The sequence below is a fragment of the Pongo pygmaeus genome, chromosome 1 (genome assembly GCF_028885625.2).
Source record: "Pongo pygmaeus isolate AG05252 chromosome 1, NHGRI_mPonPyg2-v2.0_pri, whole genome shotgun sequence".
NCBI lineage: Eukaryota > Metazoa > Chordata > Mammalia > Primates > Hominidae > Pongo > Pongo pygmaeus.
Window position 1 is genome coordinate 90,247,388 of NC_072373.2, and position 16,510 is coordinate 90,263,897.

At 55.5% G+C, this 16,510-nt stretch overlaps 1 protein-coding gene and 1 long non-coding RNA gene across 9 annotated transcripts in view; one reads left to right on the forward strand and one right to left on the reverse strand.

Moving 5' to 3' along the window:
• Window positions 1–1,952, reverse strand: part of LOC129019345 (uncharacterized) — a 23,354-nt gene extending 21,402 nt beyond the window's left edge. For both annotated transcript variants that reach the window (XR_008495615.2, XR_008495616.1), the window contains exon 1: window positions 1,846–1,952. This is a non-coding gene — a long non-coding RNA (uncharacterized LOC129019345). The remainder of the gene's footprint in view (window positions 1–1,845) is intronic.
• Window positions 1–16,382, forward strand: part of IGSF9 (immunoglobulin superfamily member 9) — an 18,784-nt gene extending 2,402 nt beyond the window's left edge. For 2 of the 7 annotated variants that reach the window (XM_054461622.2, XM_054461629.1), the window contains exons 3-22: window positions 155–343; window positions 5,457–5,609; window positions 6,384–6,538; window positions 6,776–6,893; window positions 8,472–8,613; window positions 8,720–8,865; window positions 8,958–9,100; window positions 10,643–10,783; window positions 11,067–11,237; window positions 11,367–11,483; window positions 11,692–11,842; window positions 12,034–12,157; window positions 12,426–12,601; window positions 12,854–13,104; window positions 13,318–13,402; window positions 13,479–13,658; window positions 13,903–13,945; window positions 14,278–15,138; window positions 15,403–15,530; window positions 15,764–16,278. In XM_054461622.2, coding sequence (XP_054317597.1) covers window positions 155–343; window positions 5,457–5,609; window positions 6,384–6,538; window positions 6,776–6,893; window positions 8,472–8,613; window positions 8,720–8,865; window positions 8,958–9,100; window positions 10,643–10,783; window positions 11,067–11,237; window positions 11,367–11,483; window positions 11,692–11,842; window positions 12,034–12,157; window positions 12,426–12,601; window positions 12,854–13,104; window positions 13,318–13,402; window positions 13,479–13,658; window positions 13,903–13,945; window positions 14,278–15,138; window positions 15,403–15,530; window positions 15,764–15,945 — 3,656 coding nt within the window. In that variant the 3' untranslated portion in view covers window positions 15,946–16,278. Of the gene's footprint in view, window positions 1–154; window positions 344–5,456; window positions 5,610–6,383; window positions 6,539–6,775; window positions 6,894–8,471; window positions 8,614–8,719; window positions 8,866–8,957; window positions 9,101–10,642; window positions 10,784–11,066; window positions 11,238–11,366; window positions 11,484–11,691; window positions 11,843–12,033; window positions 12,158–12,425; window positions 12,602–12,853; window positions 13,105–13,317; window positions 13,403–13,478; window positions 13,659–13,902; window positions 13,946–14,277; window positions 15,139–15,402; window positions 15,531–15,763 lie in introns of all 7 variants that reach the window. The other 5 variants (XM_054461671.2, XM_054461680.2, XM_054461661.2 and 2 more) reach the window with 3 other exon arrangements.
• The last annotated feature ends 128 nt before the right edge of the window (window positions 16,383–16,510 follow it).

Here is a 16,510-nt window from a genome sequence, read left to right on the forward strand (position 1 = left end):
GGCAGGGGAGGAATAGGCTGGTTCTGGAGAAGCTGAACTGGGGGTTTCTCTAGTCACCCAAAGTCCTAAGGTGCCTACAGAGATACTGATGGCACTTCCCCTCCCAGCACTGACCCTGGCCCCCCGTTGTGCCCTCATGCCACCCATCATGCAGGTCGAGGGAAGCCTGAGGTGGTATCGGTGGTGGGCCGGGCTGGAGAGAGTGTGGTGCTGGGCTGTGACCTGCTGCCCCCGGCCGGCCGGCCCCCCCTGCATGTCATCGAGTGGCTGCGCTTTGGATTCCTGCTTCCCATCTTCATCCAGTTCGGCCTCTACTCTCCCCGAATTGACGCTGATTACGTGGGTAAGAGTTCTCCTCAGGTGGGAGGTAGGGAGGTATCAGCAAGAAAGGTGGGCTGGGTAGAGTCGCACAAGGCCTCCTATGAACTGCTTTGTCCCTGCCCCGATCTCATCTCCAGCTCTGCTGCCTTAACTCTGCTTAACAAGCATGGCTGTGCTCCCAAGCAGTGTTAATTCATTGAAAGATTCATTCATTTACACACACACACTCACACTCTTACAGCTGTGCTATTTAGGACTCCACGTGGTCTGTTCCAAAGGAGATCCTGCAGCCCTATTCCAAATATCCATTCTAATTCTGTAACTGCTTTTTCTACATCTCATCATGAAACCTCCCAGACTTCATCCTGATCTGTAGTCTCCCCTCTTGGCCCTACCTTGGTCCTGGCTCTACTATCTGCTCCCTCCTCTGCCCTCTCCCCCTTCCTCATAGTCTTAAATGCTAGTTCGGGGGTTCAAGTCTTCTAGGGAGTGGGCTGGTGGGGCAGCAGGGTGGGCGCGGCTGTGACCTCGCTGCTTTTCCAGGGACACTCAGCCTGCTTCTGAGTAGAGAAGCACAGGTGTACAGAGAGGGTGGCTGGGGAGGGCCCAGGATCCCCAAAGGGCAGTGACTGGATGGGGCTGGCCTGGGTTGCCGCTTTAGGTGGCACCTGTTGGGACTTAAAATCGTGTTTAGCCTCCCTGGGCGCCTTCTGCTGCACCCCAGCTGGCTCCCTAGAATGGCTACAATGGCTCTGCTTCCTCCTAATCCCGGATGGAGCCTTAATCTAAGCAGTTTAGTGCCAGGTCTCAGAGGGCAGTGTGCAGGAGGCCCTAAGGACGGGTCTGGGCTATGGGGCGAGAGAGAGTCTTATTGCCTCCTCTTCAGAGGGGAGACCCAGGAAAGGCCACCAGGGAGGATGTTGATGGGGAGACCCCCACCTTTTCCCTCTTTAGTTTGAATCCTGTGAGAAACCCTGGGATTGGCTGAGCCTTGCCACAGGGCGGGCTGAGCAGAGAGGGGAGGAGGTGCAGGCAGGTGATGCAGAAGGGAAGTTTCTTTTCAAACTGGGGGCAGTTATTGGCAAGCAGCCTGGTGGGAGTGTATGTGTCTACACAAGCCCTGTGGGAATGGATAAAAGCGGGCCCCAATTAGCACCAGTGGAGAAAAAAACGGCTGTGCCCACCAGCCTTCCCTCCCTGCCTCCGCCTGCCCAGGCCTGGGAGGGGTCTCGGGCTGCCGGGCTGAGGCTGGACAGATTCATAATGTTGCCTGACTGAGGGCAAGGCAAGGGGAGGTGGAAGAGGGAGGGGCTTTTCCTGGGACTCCACTAGGGAGACTTGAAGCTCTTCCTTCTCTCCAGCTTGTGTCCTGCCTTGAGGTCCCTCAGGCCTGAAGCCACTGGATGGTTGGCAACTTTGTCTACCTGTGGGTCTTCTGTCTGTGCTGTTGCTTGAGCTACAGGGGCTGTTAGCAGTAGCCTCTGGGACTTACTGTCTACTCCTATCCTTTGTTCACACCCCTACCTCGATCTGGAGCTCTTGGTCAGGCCAGAGCTGGCTGAGGGAGTTGAGACCTGAGGGAGGCCCCTGAGCCCGTTAACCCTTTTACTGCCTCACAGTGTGGAAGGGGCCTCTCAGCCTTTGTGTAGGGGACTCGGAACTGCAGTTGCTAAGCAACAGGAGGTAGAGGTTGCTAAGGACAATGCTCTTCTGTCATAAACCCTCTGGGCAGTGAAGGGGAGATGGGCCGGGGACTGTTGTGGGGCTGGTGGCCTAGAATGTGTGCGGAACCCTGAGAGAGACTGTTGGATTAGGGACCACACAGAAGGGAAGGCTTCTCATCTTTGAGGACTCTAGAAGCATCTAGCAGAGGAGACTGGATTTATCAATGATGCCATGGAGTGAAAGCAATATAAAACAAGCTAGGACTAAAGAGTAGGATTCAGTTAGCTGCTGTGTGTAAAGCGCCCCAGCCTGTGCCCACGCAGTGTCTGTGTGGTGTGAACCCATGACCAGGCCTCCGGAGGGAAGGAAGGTTAGGCTTAGTGGACACCAGCTTTCCTAAGGTGGATCTTAGACCAACTCATTAAAATGGCAGGATGGGCTTTTGTGCTGTATTTCTTGGGATTTTCAAGATGCCCCACACCGCAGAAGGGATGTGCATTTTTTTCTCTGCCCTGAGTTGTTTGATAAAAACCAGTGATCTCGTTCTCCACTTAGAACTCCCCTGCTTGCTCTAGTCACCTCCCCTCACCACCTTTTATTCTTAACCCTCTCCCCAGTCACAGCTTCCCAGAAGCCTTCCTTACTCCTCTTGCTTCACAGTGCAATGTCTGGGCGCAGTTAGCACCATTTTTTGAACTTCTTTGTGGATGTGTGGACATGAACTTGCCCATTTAGGTGACTGTGGGTTCCCTGCCTTCCGAGAGCTTAAGAGAGCAGAGACTGTGTCTCCTGTTTTCTTCACACACCCCTGCATATGGGACGATCTGAAGTCAACAGGCGTTAGCCCTGCAGGTGGAGGGAGGCCTCCAGGAGGTGGGCCCAGGACTCAGGACGACTCAGGGCGGCCCTGCTGGCGATCTTCCTGTTCTTCTGTAACACTACAGGTCTAGCAGTCCAACTGTTACAGAAAAGCTAGGACATGCGGTATGCTTCTTTGGATATTCTGAGTAACATTTGGACTGTTACCCATTGGCTACCAGCATCTCCCAAATGAGAACACGTAGATTACCCCTAGTGCCCTGAACAGCACTTGGTCCTAACACCCGTGTCCATGGAAAGCACGCTGCGTCTGGAGAAAGAAGCCTGGCTTTGTCACTTACTAGCCATGTGATTTTGGAAAGAAACTTAACATTAATTCCTTCAGCTACAATGGAATTCTTGGGAGGATTAAATACGGTGACAACACCTAATATTACATGGCCTGTATTCCACACTCAATCTTCCTTCCCTCTTCTTCCTTCTTTGTAGAGCTATAATGAAAAGTATCATGTGGGACATAGAAGAGGTTGCAGTCTGGGGTCTGCAGGGCTCAGCGGCCAGGCAGATTAGCTTTCTTGAGGAATCCTGACAGTGGGTGGAAGGGTATGATTATGTTAAATATTTACCTGCTAGGCCTAGTCTTATCTCCCGGGTGGGGATTTCAACACCTAGCCCTTTAAGCAGGTCCACCCATCCTAGAGAATCCACACCCTGGAACTCATTCTAAGTAGAAAAAGACTCTTGCCTAAGATCACAAAGCCTGCCTCAACTTGATCCTTCTCTTCTTTCTGAAATAGATTATCTTATTTCTGAAACAGATCACTCTAGAGGTAGAATGGAAGCAAATTGGAGGGGCTGAGCGCATTCACAGCTTCAGAATTTCTAGTATTAGGAAGAGCTGGGGTGGATACTATGCAAAGGGACTTGGAGCTGCACTTGCATACAACATAAGATTAAGAAAATGCAGCCAGGCACAGTGAATCACAGCTTAATCCCAGCACTTCGGGAGGCTGAGGCAGGAGGATCCCTTGAGGCCACGAGTTTGAAACCAGCCTGGGCAACATAGCAAGTCCCCTCTCTTCAAAAATTAAACAATTAGCCAGGCATGGTGACATGTGCTTGTAGTACTAGCTACTTGAGAGGCTGAGCCCAGAAGTTCGAGGCTGCAGTGAGCTACAATCAAACCACTGTACTCTAGCCTGGGCAACAGAGTGAGACCCTGTCTCTAAAAGAAAAGAAAACAAAGTTCCATTTGTTCATAGCAGAGGTCAAGGTGGGGATGAGCAATGTGATGTAGAGGGGAGGAGGCTGGAGGCAAGGAGACTGGCGAGTAGGCTGTTGGAGAAACCCAGGTGAGACATGCCACAGGTGTAAAGGTGAGGACAGCAGAGAAGGGGAAATGTTTAGGAGGTAGGATTTGAAAAACCTAATGAGCAAGTAGATATGGGAGGTAATCGAGGAATCTAGGAGATGCCAGGTTCCTGATAAGGTGACTTGGTGTGTGGTGGTGCTGTTCACTGATGCAGGGAGAGAAAAGGAAGATGATGCGTGATCAGTTTAGGGACAGGGCCAGGACTTGAGTGCAGCTTTCTGATTTCAAATCTAGAGCTCATTTATTTGTTCAACAACTTTTATTTGAGCATCCACTGATGCCAGGCACCATGCTACATGCCTTCCCTACATTATTTCTCTCCTCCACCCCACCCCAATTTTGTTTCTTTCTCTTCTTTTCACAGATGAGGAAACTGAAATTGAGAGAGGTTAAGTAACTTGCCCAAAAGAGTACACAGTCGAGCTGGACTCATGCCTAGGTCTATCTGGCTCCCAAGTGTGTGCTTGTATCACGAGGCTGCACTGCCAGGGACCCATGAAGCTGTCTCGGGTGCACAGTTGCATCCAGAGAGGGTGCTGAGGGCTTGGGTAGGCACCCTCGGTCTGAGCCTGGCAGTGTGGTGTGGATGCTGACCAAGAGTGGGATTGAGGTGTCTGGTTGTGCTGTGGTTGTGTGGCTTTGTGGAACTGTATGTGATCAGCCAGCTGGGACCGGAGTGCCCCGGGGCATGGAGAGGATAGGGCGAGGAGGCTGCTGACTTTGCTGCTGGCTGGGCTGGACTCTGGCCACCCTAAGGCGCTTAGGCTGCTGATAATAGCCCTGAGGGATTAGGGGCTTTGGCAGGCGGGGTCTGGGTTCCCCTGCTAGGGCCTCAAAAACTGCTGAGGTTTTCAGGGAAACAATCCTCTATCAGGAGTACTCCCAGGAGCTCACACCTTCCCCTACAAAAAGATCCCAGAGGTGGACAGATCCTCTAAGAGTCCAGAGGAGACTACATGCTGGCTTTTCACCTCCTTCCCCAACAGTCCTGGATGCCGAGTGCAGTTCAGGGGAAGGTTTTGTCCACCTGCTGTCCCCCTAGGTTTCTCTTTGTCTAGACAGGGTCCCAGCTGTCGAATGGCAAGAGCGGTCAGAGAGGCCGAATGGAGGGACCTGTCCTGAATGACCCCAACCTCATCTGCGTCTCTCTGGACCCCAAACTCAGAGTAACTGGGAGAGACTGAGCCTGTTCTTACCTCTAAGAATTACCAGTGTGACCAGGGGATTGGGGCTTCCATGGGGTTCCTTCAGCACACTTGATTCAGGGCTCCTCCCCCAGGACGAGTCCGGCTGCAGAAGGGGGCCTCTCTCCAGATTGAGGGTCTCCGGGTGGAAGACCAGGGCTGGTACGAGTGCCGCGTGTTCTTCCTGGACCAGCACATCCCTGAAGATGATTTTGCTAACGGCTCCTGGGTGCATCTGACAGTCAATTGTATGAAGCTGGGGGCAAGTGGTGGAGAAGGACGGGGAGGAGGAGGATGGGGACCTCTGGCTGGTGGGAGAAAGGGGAAGAGGGAGTTCTATTTCCATCCCACAAAAGCTCCGATGCCCCACCCTTCCTGAGAGCCCTTGTTTGCTCACTTAGTAGTTGCATCTCACCCCTCCCCCACACTCCTGCCCTTTTCAGTTCTTCAAATATAAATTCAATCAGCCTTCTAGGCTCTGTGTCAGGAACTCCCTCTTTCTCTTCCCTCCTGCTTCCCCGGCCAGGGAAGTGGGTGGGAGAGAGGAGGCTCTTGGGCCCTGAGTGAAACACAACTCACATATATATAGCACTTTGTGTTTTCAAAATACTTTTTCATCCAGGCCCTTATTATTTCTCTCTCACTCCTAAGTAGGAAGGAGGTCATAATCATTCCCATTGCACAGATGAGGCTGGGTCATGCCACTGATTAGTGGCAGAGCAGAGTCTAGGACCCAGGCCTCCTCACTCCCAGAACAGTGCTCCTCCTGAGGGGACTTGGCTCTCCCCCAGGCTCTGGACATCCAACCTGGGTTCAGCCCCAGGCCAATGTGTGGGGGTGCGTTGATAGAATCCTCACTTGGCCCGGGTGCAGCAGACAGGGTGGCCCTGGGCTGAGGATTCCTATGAGGCAGGGCTGGTGGGTGGGCAGCAGGCTGGAGCCGAGTGGTCTCCCTGGCCCTTGGACACTGCTCTTTGGGCTGACAGCCCCACTGGGGCCCCTGATGCCTGTCTCCCTTGCAGCGCCCCCTCAATTCCAGGAGACACCTCCTGCTGTGTTGGAAGTGCAGGAACTGGAGCCTGTGACCCTGCGTTGTGTGGCCCGTGGCAGCCCCCTGCCTCGTGTGACGTGGAAGCTCCGAGGAAAGGACCTTGGCCAGGGCCAGGGCCAGGTGCAAGTGAGTCCTGGGGGTGGACAGAGTGGGCCATATAGAGTGTGAAGGGAAGGTGGGGGCCTGGCAGTGGGGCCAGAGGACACAGGAGGCAAAGGCCAGGCTGGAGGATGGGCCAGAAGAAGGGCTTGGCATTGTTTGCCCCGAGCCTGGGGTGCTGCCTCCCTCTGCTGGCCAGTCTCGGAAGTGCAGGATCTGAGGCTGACAGGGGAAAGGAATCTTCTTCACCCACTCCTTCCCTAGGTGCAGAACGGGACGCTGCGGATCCGCCGGGTAGAGCGAGGCAGCTCTGGGGTCTACACCTGCCAAGCCTCCAGCACTGAGGGCAGCGCCACCCACGCCACCCAGCTGCTAGTGCTAGGTGCTGTCTGGCGGGAGGGCTGGGGTCCAGGGTTACCTATGCAAGGGGGCTGTGACCTGTGGCTGAATTGGTTCACAGCAAGATAGGAAGGAGATTTGTGCCTGAGGGCAGGGCCTGTGGAAGCTAAGGGGGCTCCCAGTGCAGGCCGTTGCTCTGAAACCAGCACCTTAATTTTAAAAGGCTCAGTAAACAGACAAAGTGATCTTAGTGCCCAGTAGTGTGTTGCAGTGGAAAGGACATGGGTGCTTGTGTTAGGCTGTGAGCCGGCTAACTCCTTGAGTCTCAGTTTCTTCATCTTTGTAAAGAGACTCATATCTACCTCTCAGGTCTGTTACAAGAATTTACTTAGGTGCAGCTGAGCCCAGTCACTGGCACATGGTAATTCCTGGCCAAGATCCTTCCTTTAGAAGGGAAACTGAGAAGCAGAAGGCCTGGACTGTGCCTACATAGAGCCTATTATTTTTGTGGGGAAGTGAGACTAATTGGGGAAACAGGGAAGTGTTGCTGTCCGTGGTACTGTAAGAAACGCAGTGCCGGGTAATGGTTAAAGGTGTCGTTTGTGGCATCAGGAAGCCTAGTATGAATGTTGCCTCTCCTGCTGTCCTTGGGCAATCACCTCACAATCTCTCTGCCTCTGAGCCTTCATTTCTTCACCTAGAAAATGGAGACAATTCCCACCACAAAGCTTTTGGTGAGGATTAAATGGGGTCGTGCACATAAAGTGCTTAGCACTTAGCGTCCTGCATGCAGTCAGTGCTCTGTTGGGTCAGCTCGTATCATGACCTCTTCTTACTGACTGCTCATGTGGTACCGGCCCAGAGAGGGGAAGGAGTAGTGGAACTGTAGTAGCCAGAGGTGGTTTTGCAGGAGGTATGTGGCGTGGCCAGGCCCTTGGGAGGGGCATTCCAGACCTGGGGTGCAGGGAGCAAAGACATGGAGATGGGGGACAGCCAGCTGCCCACACTGACCTGAAAGAGTTCGTGAGGGCTGACATGTGGAAAGATGGCTGGCCAGGTAGGGAGGGTTTGGATCGCAGGGCTCCACAGGGCTGGGTTTGAACTTAGTGTAGTAGGAGCCAGGTGCTGTTGCAGGTTCCTGAGCAGAAGAAGTGTTCTGTGGCTCAAGGGGCTGTTTCTGTATGAATGGCCATTAGACTGGCAGCCACAGGGGAGCCTGGAGTCAGGGGCTGCTGCAGCATCTTGAGGTGAGGTATTAGGCACCTGGGTTAGGGTCAGAGACAGAGAAGTAATTCAAGAGGTGACAAGCAGGGATACAAATGGTAAATGAGCAGAGTTAAACTGACTCCCCCAAACACACACACCATTCCTCGGCAGTGGAACTGCATGAATGGAGTTGCTCTTGATGGAACAGAGAGAATTTGGAAAGAGGAATGGATCTCAGGGACAGGATGAATTCTTGTTACATACAGGGGGAAGCTTCTGTTTCCATTCCCCAAAGCCCTGTAACAATGAGCCCTAGGATTCCAGAGGGCAGAGCTGGGAAGAGTTGTAGAGGTGACCTCAGGGTTCTGGGAAGACTGTGGGCTGAGGCCACTTCCTCCCCTTGTGCACCCCACAGGACCCCCAGTCATCGTGGTGCCCCCCAAGAACAGCACAGTCAATGCCTCCCAGGATGTTTCCTTGGCCTGCCATGCTGAGGCATACCCCGCTAACCTCACCTACAGCTGGTTCCAGGACAACATCAACGTCTTCCACATTAGGTGGGGTCACCCTCATTAGGAGGGTGGAGGTGGGGAATTCACAGTCTCTGAAGAGCCGCTTGGCTGGGCAAGGCCTGGACCCCTCCTCACACATGCCACATTGCAGCCGCCTGCAGCCCCGGGTGCGGATCCTGGTGGACGGGAGCCTGCGGCTGCAGGCCACCCAGCCTGATGATGCCGGCTGCTATACCTGTGTGCCCAGCAATGGCCTTCTGCATCCACCCTCAGCCTCTGCCTACCTCACTGTGCTCTGTAAGCCTGACCCCAGCTTCTCCCTCAGCCTGCTCCCTTCCCCTGGGCCAGGCCAAGCCCCTCTCCCCCAACTTGCCACTACTTTCCCCCAGACCCAGCCCAGGTGACAGCTATGCCTCCTGAGACACCCCTGCCCATAGGCATGCCGGGGGCGATCCGCTGCCCGGTTCGTGCCAACCCCCCACTGCTCTTTGTCAGCTGGACCAAGGATGGAAAGGCCCTGCAGCTGGACAAGGTACAGGCTTGGGGCAGGGGAAGGAGGGTCTTAGCTTGCTGTTATTCTGCTCAGGACAGCAGGGTGGAGTTAGCTCAGTTTAATTCAGTTCAGTGACTGGGGACACACATCTTTTTGTGAATTTAATTTGTGTTATAAGACATGTTGCATAGGAAACTACTTAAAACCCCTGAGGAAAAATTTCCGTGGTTTAAAGTGGTGGTTTTGTGTCTTCTTTGGGGAAAGAAGAGAGATGATCTCTGGGGAAAATGATGGCAAAGAGTCAAGAAGCAGAACTGAAGGTTCTTTCGTGTGATGACTGGGAAATTGTGTGTCCCGGGGGAACACACACTTCTTACCAGGTGCTGTGTGGGGTAGTGGGTTGAGGGCAGGGGCAAGGAGGCATCCATCCTTAAAGTGGGCACCATCTGGGCAGAGGATAGCAACACTGTCTGGAAGGCCAGGGATGGAGCTCGTGCCTTCCTCTTAGGGTGGTTGAGGATAGACCAGCAACAGATTCTGGGACTTTGGTGATGGGCCTCAAAGAGGACACAGTCATTCCCTTGCAGAAACCAGGGTCAAGAGGCAGGAAGTAGTACAGTACATTTATGGAATCATGGATCGTCCAATTGGGTGGGAGCTGGAGTGCCTGTAGGGACATGAATGGTGCAGAGAAAGCTGGAAAGACAAGTTAGCATCAAAAGGAAGAACTGGATGCCAAATTACTATTGCCTCATTCCAAGGCAATTGGGATCTTTTGTCTGCAGAGACTATAAATTCTTTGAGGCCTAGTATTGCATCTTTTCATCATAGTGTACCTGGGGCTTCTACAACAATAGTACTCAGTATATCTTTGTTGAATATTTAAGAAAAAAGTCTACAGGCAGTTGGAGCTGCTGGAGTTTGTTGAGCATTGGTGTGATAGAATCAGAGCTGTGATCAGGGGGTGAGCTTGTCCAGTGGAATGTAGCAGGAGATACTGGACATAGGAAGAGGGGTTCTGAAGCTGAAATGGCCCAGGTGAAAGTTGTGGAGTCTGATTTACAGAGGAGGACATGAAGATGAATGGGCTCATGCTCTGACAAAAGGGACTTCCCAGGATGACTGGCTTAGTGAGTATTTCACTAGGGGGAGTGAGGGAACGTGAGGAGGCAGACTTCAGCAAGAAGGATGGTGGGCCCTTTAATAGAGAAATAGGAGCTGGTTTGGGGTAGAAGACTCTGAACTTAGTTGTGGAGTGCTGGGAAGAGAGCCAGGTGAAGTCCCAGCAGGCAGGAAGCCCCATGCGGCCCAACTCCAGGGGTGGCCATTCACAGTGTATTTTCTGTGAGTGGCACCCCCTGGAGTTGTGTAGTCACAGCCTCACACTATTGGGAGGGGTCCCTCTGTAGGAAAGAGAAAAAGGAAGCACTGGAAATCAGAGAGAGGTCAGGCCTAGACATGGAGCTGCTGGAGTCCTCTGCACAGCTGTGGGTTTCTCGTCCTGCCCCTCTCTTGTACTGCCATCCCGGGCTTGTCTCTGCTGAGCTCCTCTCTCTAGCTGTCATCTTCTCTTCCTTCCAGTTCCCTGGCTGGTCCCAGGGCACAGAAGGCTCACTGATCATCGCCCTGGGGAACGAAGATGCCCTGGGAGAATACTCCTGCACCCCCTACAACAGTCTTGGTACCGCTGGGCCCTCTCCTGTGACCCGCGTGCTGCTCAAGGTTAGGCCGGGCGTGGGTGGGGGCCTGTGGTGACAGTGGGTCAGATGGCTGGAGATGGTGCTAAGGCCAGGCTGATGGGGGTGGGGTGGGGCAGACACATGGGGAGGGGTTTCCAAATTTGTTTCCCATGGTGGCCACGGCAGCAGCTGCCTGATGCCATCCCAGAGGTTTCTGCAGAGGTGGTGCTCGGGAGGTGGGACATCAGTCACACACATCCAAAAGTAAGATATCCTGTTTGCCCCGCCTCTCACTAACCTTGACCATGCTGCCTCCCTCTCTGGAGCTCTGGGAGGAAGAATGTTCTGCAGAGGTTTGTACATCTCTGAGAGTCCTGCCTAAGCCTGCCAGCCCTTACTACACCACCATTTTCCTCCAGCCCCTACCCACTGGGGAACAGAAACAGAGCCAGAGAGGAATTGAGAGATGGAGAGAGAATGAGGTGGAGACAGGCTTGGTGAGTGTTTAGCTAGGGGGAGTGAGGGAGAGTGAGGTGAGACATGGCATGACAGGGAGCACAGAGAGGGGGAGTAGCCAGCCTTAGATGTAAGAGAGGGCCCCTCCCAATGCCAGATCTGGCTTGCAGGCTCCCCCAGCTTTTATAGAGCTGCCCAAGGAAGAATATTTCCAAGAAGTAGGGCGGGAGCTGCTCATCCCCTGCTCCGCCCAAGGGGACCCTCCTCCTGTCATCTCTTGGGCCAAGGTAAGGCTCCTGAGCCCGCTCTGCCTGTACCCGCGCCCACTACACCCCTGCCTCTCGTGCCCCAGCCAGTTTGTGGGAGGGAGGGTGTGGGAAGGAGAGGGCTGTCAGAGGCCGGGTGGGGAGGAACTGGAGCTGCCTGGAGAGATGAGGGGCGCCCTTGGTGAGGGGTGGCTGCGTGTGTCCTCAGGGCTCACCAGTGGTTCTGTAGGTGGGCCGGGGGCTGCAAGGCCAGGCCCAGGTGGACAGCAACAGTAGCCTCATCCTGCGACCATTGACCAAGGAGGCCCACGGGCGCTGGGAATGCAGTGCCAGCAACGCTGTGGCCCGAGTGGCCACCTCCACGAATATCTACGTGCTGGGTTAGTGGCCGGAGAGAGGGCCAGGGGCTGGGAGAAACTACGTGGGAATCATTTTTGGAGGCCCAGAAAGGGGATCATGGGTGTGGGACCCCTGGGATGATGATGGGTGAAGGTCAGTGGCCCTGGGGCCCCTGCTACTCTCTACACTCCCTCAGGCCCTGACCACCATCCCTCCATTCCCCCCTGCCCAGGCACTAGCCCTCATGTTGTCACCAATGTGTCCGTGGTGCCTTTGCCCAAGGGTGCCAATGTCTCCTGGGAGCCTGGCTTTGATGGTGGCTATCTGCAGAGATTCAGTGTCTGGTACACCCCACTGTGAGTGACCTGCTCCTGCCATTTCTCTGCACCAATCTTGCCTCCTTTCCTCTCCTTCTTGAACCTATCTGGCCTTCTGCCCTTTCTTCTGTCCCTCTATCCCTCACCAGTCCTGGCTCTGCTTCTGTTTCCAGACTCTGAGACATTCAGGGCCAAGGTCCTGAGACCTTGGATGGTTGAGCAGAGGGGAGGTGGTTAGATCTCTGGACCCCAGATCTTCTGGTCTTCCTAGCTCACGAGGTGCCCCCCATGTCCTCATGTCTCCCAGGGCCAAGCGTCCTGACCGAATGCACCATGACTGGGTGTCCTTGGCAGTGCCTGTGGGGGCTGCTCACCTCCTAGTGCCAGGGCTGCAGCCCCACACCCAGTACCAGTTCAGCGTGCTAGCTCAGAACAAGCTGGGGAGTGGTCCCTTCAGCGAAATCGTCTTGTCTGCTCCTGAAGGTGAGAAGCTTCTCGTCCCAGAACAGCAGAGACAAGGATGGGGAAGGGCTGCTAGGAGAGCTGGGATATGGGAGGCCCTGGGTGGGAAGGGGCAGAGGTGCTGGCCAGCTTGGGGTCCAGAGGGGTGTGTGGAAGATGATTTGAGCTTGTCTTCAGGGGCTCTGGGAGAAGAGTTGGGCACTGGGGGTCGTGGAAGGCCAGGGGAGGGGCGCTGGGAATCCTTGCTCTGATCTGCCTTTCTGTGCCATGCAGGGCTTCCTACCACGCCAGCTGCACCCAGGCTTCCCCCAACAGAGATACCGCCTCCCCTGTCCCCTCCGCGGGGTCTGGTGGCAGTGAGGACACCCCGGGGGGTACTCCTGCATTGGGATCCCCCAGAGCTGGTCCCTAAGAGACTGGATGGCTACGTCTTGGAAGGCCGGCAAGGCTCCCAGGGCTGGGAGGTGCTGGACCCGGCTGTGGCAGGCACAGAAACAGAGCTGCTGGTGCCAGGCCTCATCAAGGTATTTGCGAGAGGCGATACAGAGAAAAGCCTCCTAGGGGCTCTCCTGCGTCCTTCTCCATTCCCCAAACCCTATCTTCTCATCTTGATTTGAGCTCTTCACCTCCGCGTCCTACCTCACCCTTCTGTCCCAAGTGCACAGTCTTTCCGCGCACCGCTGGGTTGGGCGCTGCTGGGCCCTGACCTCCCACCTGGTACCCCATCCCCATCGCAGGATGTTCTCTACGAGTTCCGCCTCGTGGCCTTCGCGGGCAGCTTCGTCAGCGACCCCAGCAACACGGCCAACGTCTCCACTTCCGGTGAGCACGTGGCGTGAGGGAGGAGCCCCAGGGCTGCTCCGAGTCCACTGACCCTCCCTCGTGGCCCCCTGCCTAGGTCTGGAGGTCTACCCTTCGCGCACGCAGCTGCCGGGCCTCCTGCCCCAGCCCGTGCTGGCCGGCGTGGTGGGCGGAGTCTGCTTTCTGGGCGTGGCCGTCCTTGTGAGCATCCTGGCCGCCTGCCTCATGAACCGGCGCAGGGCTGCCCGCCGCCGCCGCCGCAAGCGCCTCCGCCAAGGTAAGCCCCTCCACCGTCAGCCCTGCTACTGCGCACTTGGGCCTAGCTTCCTTAAGCCCCTCCTACCTGGGGGAAAATCCCTCGCTCCTGTGTGCTCCAGGTGCATTCTCTTAGTCCTGCATCTGGTCCTGCCTACGCTTTTCCCAGCCGGATGGGGTTGGGTGCCTGGTGTCGGGTGAGAGAGTCTCCGCCTAGAGGGCCTTGATTTTTGCCTGTGTCACCTACTATTCTCGTGCCTTTCCAGATCCACCTCTTATCTTCTCTCCGACCGGGAAGTCAGCTGCACCGTAAGTGCCTCCACCTCCTTGGCTTTCTTCTGCCTTTCCATTGTACGTGCCAGTATCTTCTGCTTCCTTTTTTGCATCTTTAGCGGGGGGATGTTGGGTGTTGGGGAGGAACAAAAGTGGGAGAGGGTAAGGAGGAGTGTGCAGTGGCCCCAGCCTGAGGCCGGTCCAGTATGGCCTGTGCCTTCCTTCCACCCCTCCACCTTGTTGGTCCTTTCCTCGCTTGTTCTCCCTAGCTCTGCTCTGTTGTTCATCAAACCTCTCAAGGCCTGACGCTGGCTCCTGGGAGGGGGATCTGCCCCTGCCACAGACCCTGATCTCCTATCCTTCCCCAGCTCTGCTCTGGGCTCAGGCAGTCCTGACAGCGTGGCGAAGCTGAAGCTCCAGGGATCCCCAGTCCCCAGCCTGCGCCAGAGTCTGCTCTGGGGGGATCCTGCCGGAACTCCCAGCCACCACCCAGATCCTCCATCTAGCCGGGGACCCTTACCCCTGGAGCCCATTTGCCGGGGCCCAGACGGGCGCTTTGTGATGGGGCCCACTGTGGTGGCCCCCCAGGAAAGGTCAGGCCCAGAGCAGGCAGAACCTCGGACTCCAGCCCAGCGTCTGGCCCGGTCCTTTGACTGTAGCAGTAGCAGCCCCAGTGGGGCACCCCAGCCCCTCTGCATTGAAGACATCAGCCCTGTGGCACCCCCTCCAGCAGCCCCACCCAGTCCCTTGCCAGGTCCCGGACCCCTGCTCCAGTACCTAAGCCTGCCCTTCTTCCGAGAGATGAATGTGGATGGGGACTGGCCCCCTCTTGAGGAGCCCAACCCTGCTGCACCCCCAGATTACATGGATACCCGGCGCTGTCCCACCTCATCTTTCTTTCGTTCTCCAGACACCCCTCCTGTGTCCCCCAGGGAATCACTTCCTGGGGCTGTGGTAGGGGCTGGGGCCACTGCAGAGCCCCCTTACACAGCCCTGGCTGACTGGACACTGAGGGAGCGGCTGCTGCCAGGCCTTCTCCCTGCTGCCCCTCGAGGCAGCCTCACCAGCCAGAGCAGCGGGCGAGGCAGCGCTTCGTTCCTGCGGCCCCCCTCCACAGCCCCCTCTGCAGGAGGCAGCTACCTCAGCCCTGCTCCAGGAGACACCAGCAGCTGGGCCAGTGGCCCTGAGAGATGGCCCCGAAGGGAGCATGTGGTGACAGTCAGCAAGAGGTGAGAGCAGTCCCTGCCCATCCCTGCCTCCGCCTCAGTCCTGCCCCAGACCTCTCACCCCTCTCCCAATACCCTGCGCCTTCTCTGCTCCACTCCCACCCTGGGAACGGGAAACCTTGTCTCCTTTTAGAAGCTTTTGCTGAGGTCCAGGGATTTTTCAGGGGAAACCCATGACCTAATGTGAGTTTGAGGTCGCTGAATTCAGACTTTTCTGAACAGCCTGTATTCCTCCACCCACATCACATGTTTGTCTTTTTTTTACAGGAGGAACACATCTGTGGACGAGAACTATGAGTGGGACTCAGAATTCCCTGGGGACATGGAATTGCTGGAGACTTTGCACCTGGGCTTGGCCAGCTCCCAGCTCAGACCTGAAGCTGAGCCAGAGCTAGGTGTGTGAGCCCCCCGGAAAGGCAGGCATCTCGGCCATACTGTCCCACATCCCCCTGCCACCTTAGGACCCATCTATTCCCAGTCAGGCCCTGCCTCCCAGGCTCCTCTGCTCTAGACTGTGCCTTGCCCCCTTGGGCCATTTGTACTAGAAGGGCCTATCGAGCTTCACGTCTGAGCTCTTCACTCAGTGAACCTTAGGGCTTCTTCTCATTGTCCTGCCCTCCTCTTGTAGGTGTGAAGACTCCAGAGGAGGGCTGCCTCCTGAACACTGCCCATGTTACTGGCCCTGAGGCCCGCTGTGCTGCCCTTCGGGAGGAATTCCTGGCCTTCCGCCGCCGCCGAGATGCTACTAGGGCTCGGCTACCAGCCTATCGACAGCCAGTCCCCCACCCCGAACAGGCCACTCTGCTGTGAACATCCCTAATGTGAGGCTGGGAAAAGGCATATGGACCTGCAAAGGAGGCCCCCGACCAGACAGACCTAGTTTCAAACTAGGGCACTGCCCCTGCCTGCCCCTTTGGTGCCCAGGCACAGACCCTGATAGTGGGCTTGGGTCACCTTGGTATGGAATGTATGTGCTGACTCCCTAGGTGAGTCTGGGGATTGGAACAGGGATCTTAGGTCTGCCTCTCTCTCTCTCTCTCTCTCTCTCTCTCTCTCTCTCTCTCTCTGTGTGTGTGTGTGTGTGTGTGTGTGTGTGTCTGTGTGTGTGAAGTTTTTTACAGGTGAATAAACAAAGTTTGAAAGATATTTCTGTGTGTTATCTGTCTCTGAGAGAGTGCCAGGAAAATCCCTGGACCCTTAAAGAAGAGGAGAATCTTCTTGAATAAATGGAGGTACATTCAGCATTCATTCAAGAAACACTTATTGAGTGCTTACTGAGGCCAGCTACTAAAGGCCAGCCATTGAAGTAGATACTGAGAAAATACAAAGCTCTTGAAGACGTGCCTTTGCCCTTGAGGAGTTCTTTCTAGTCAGT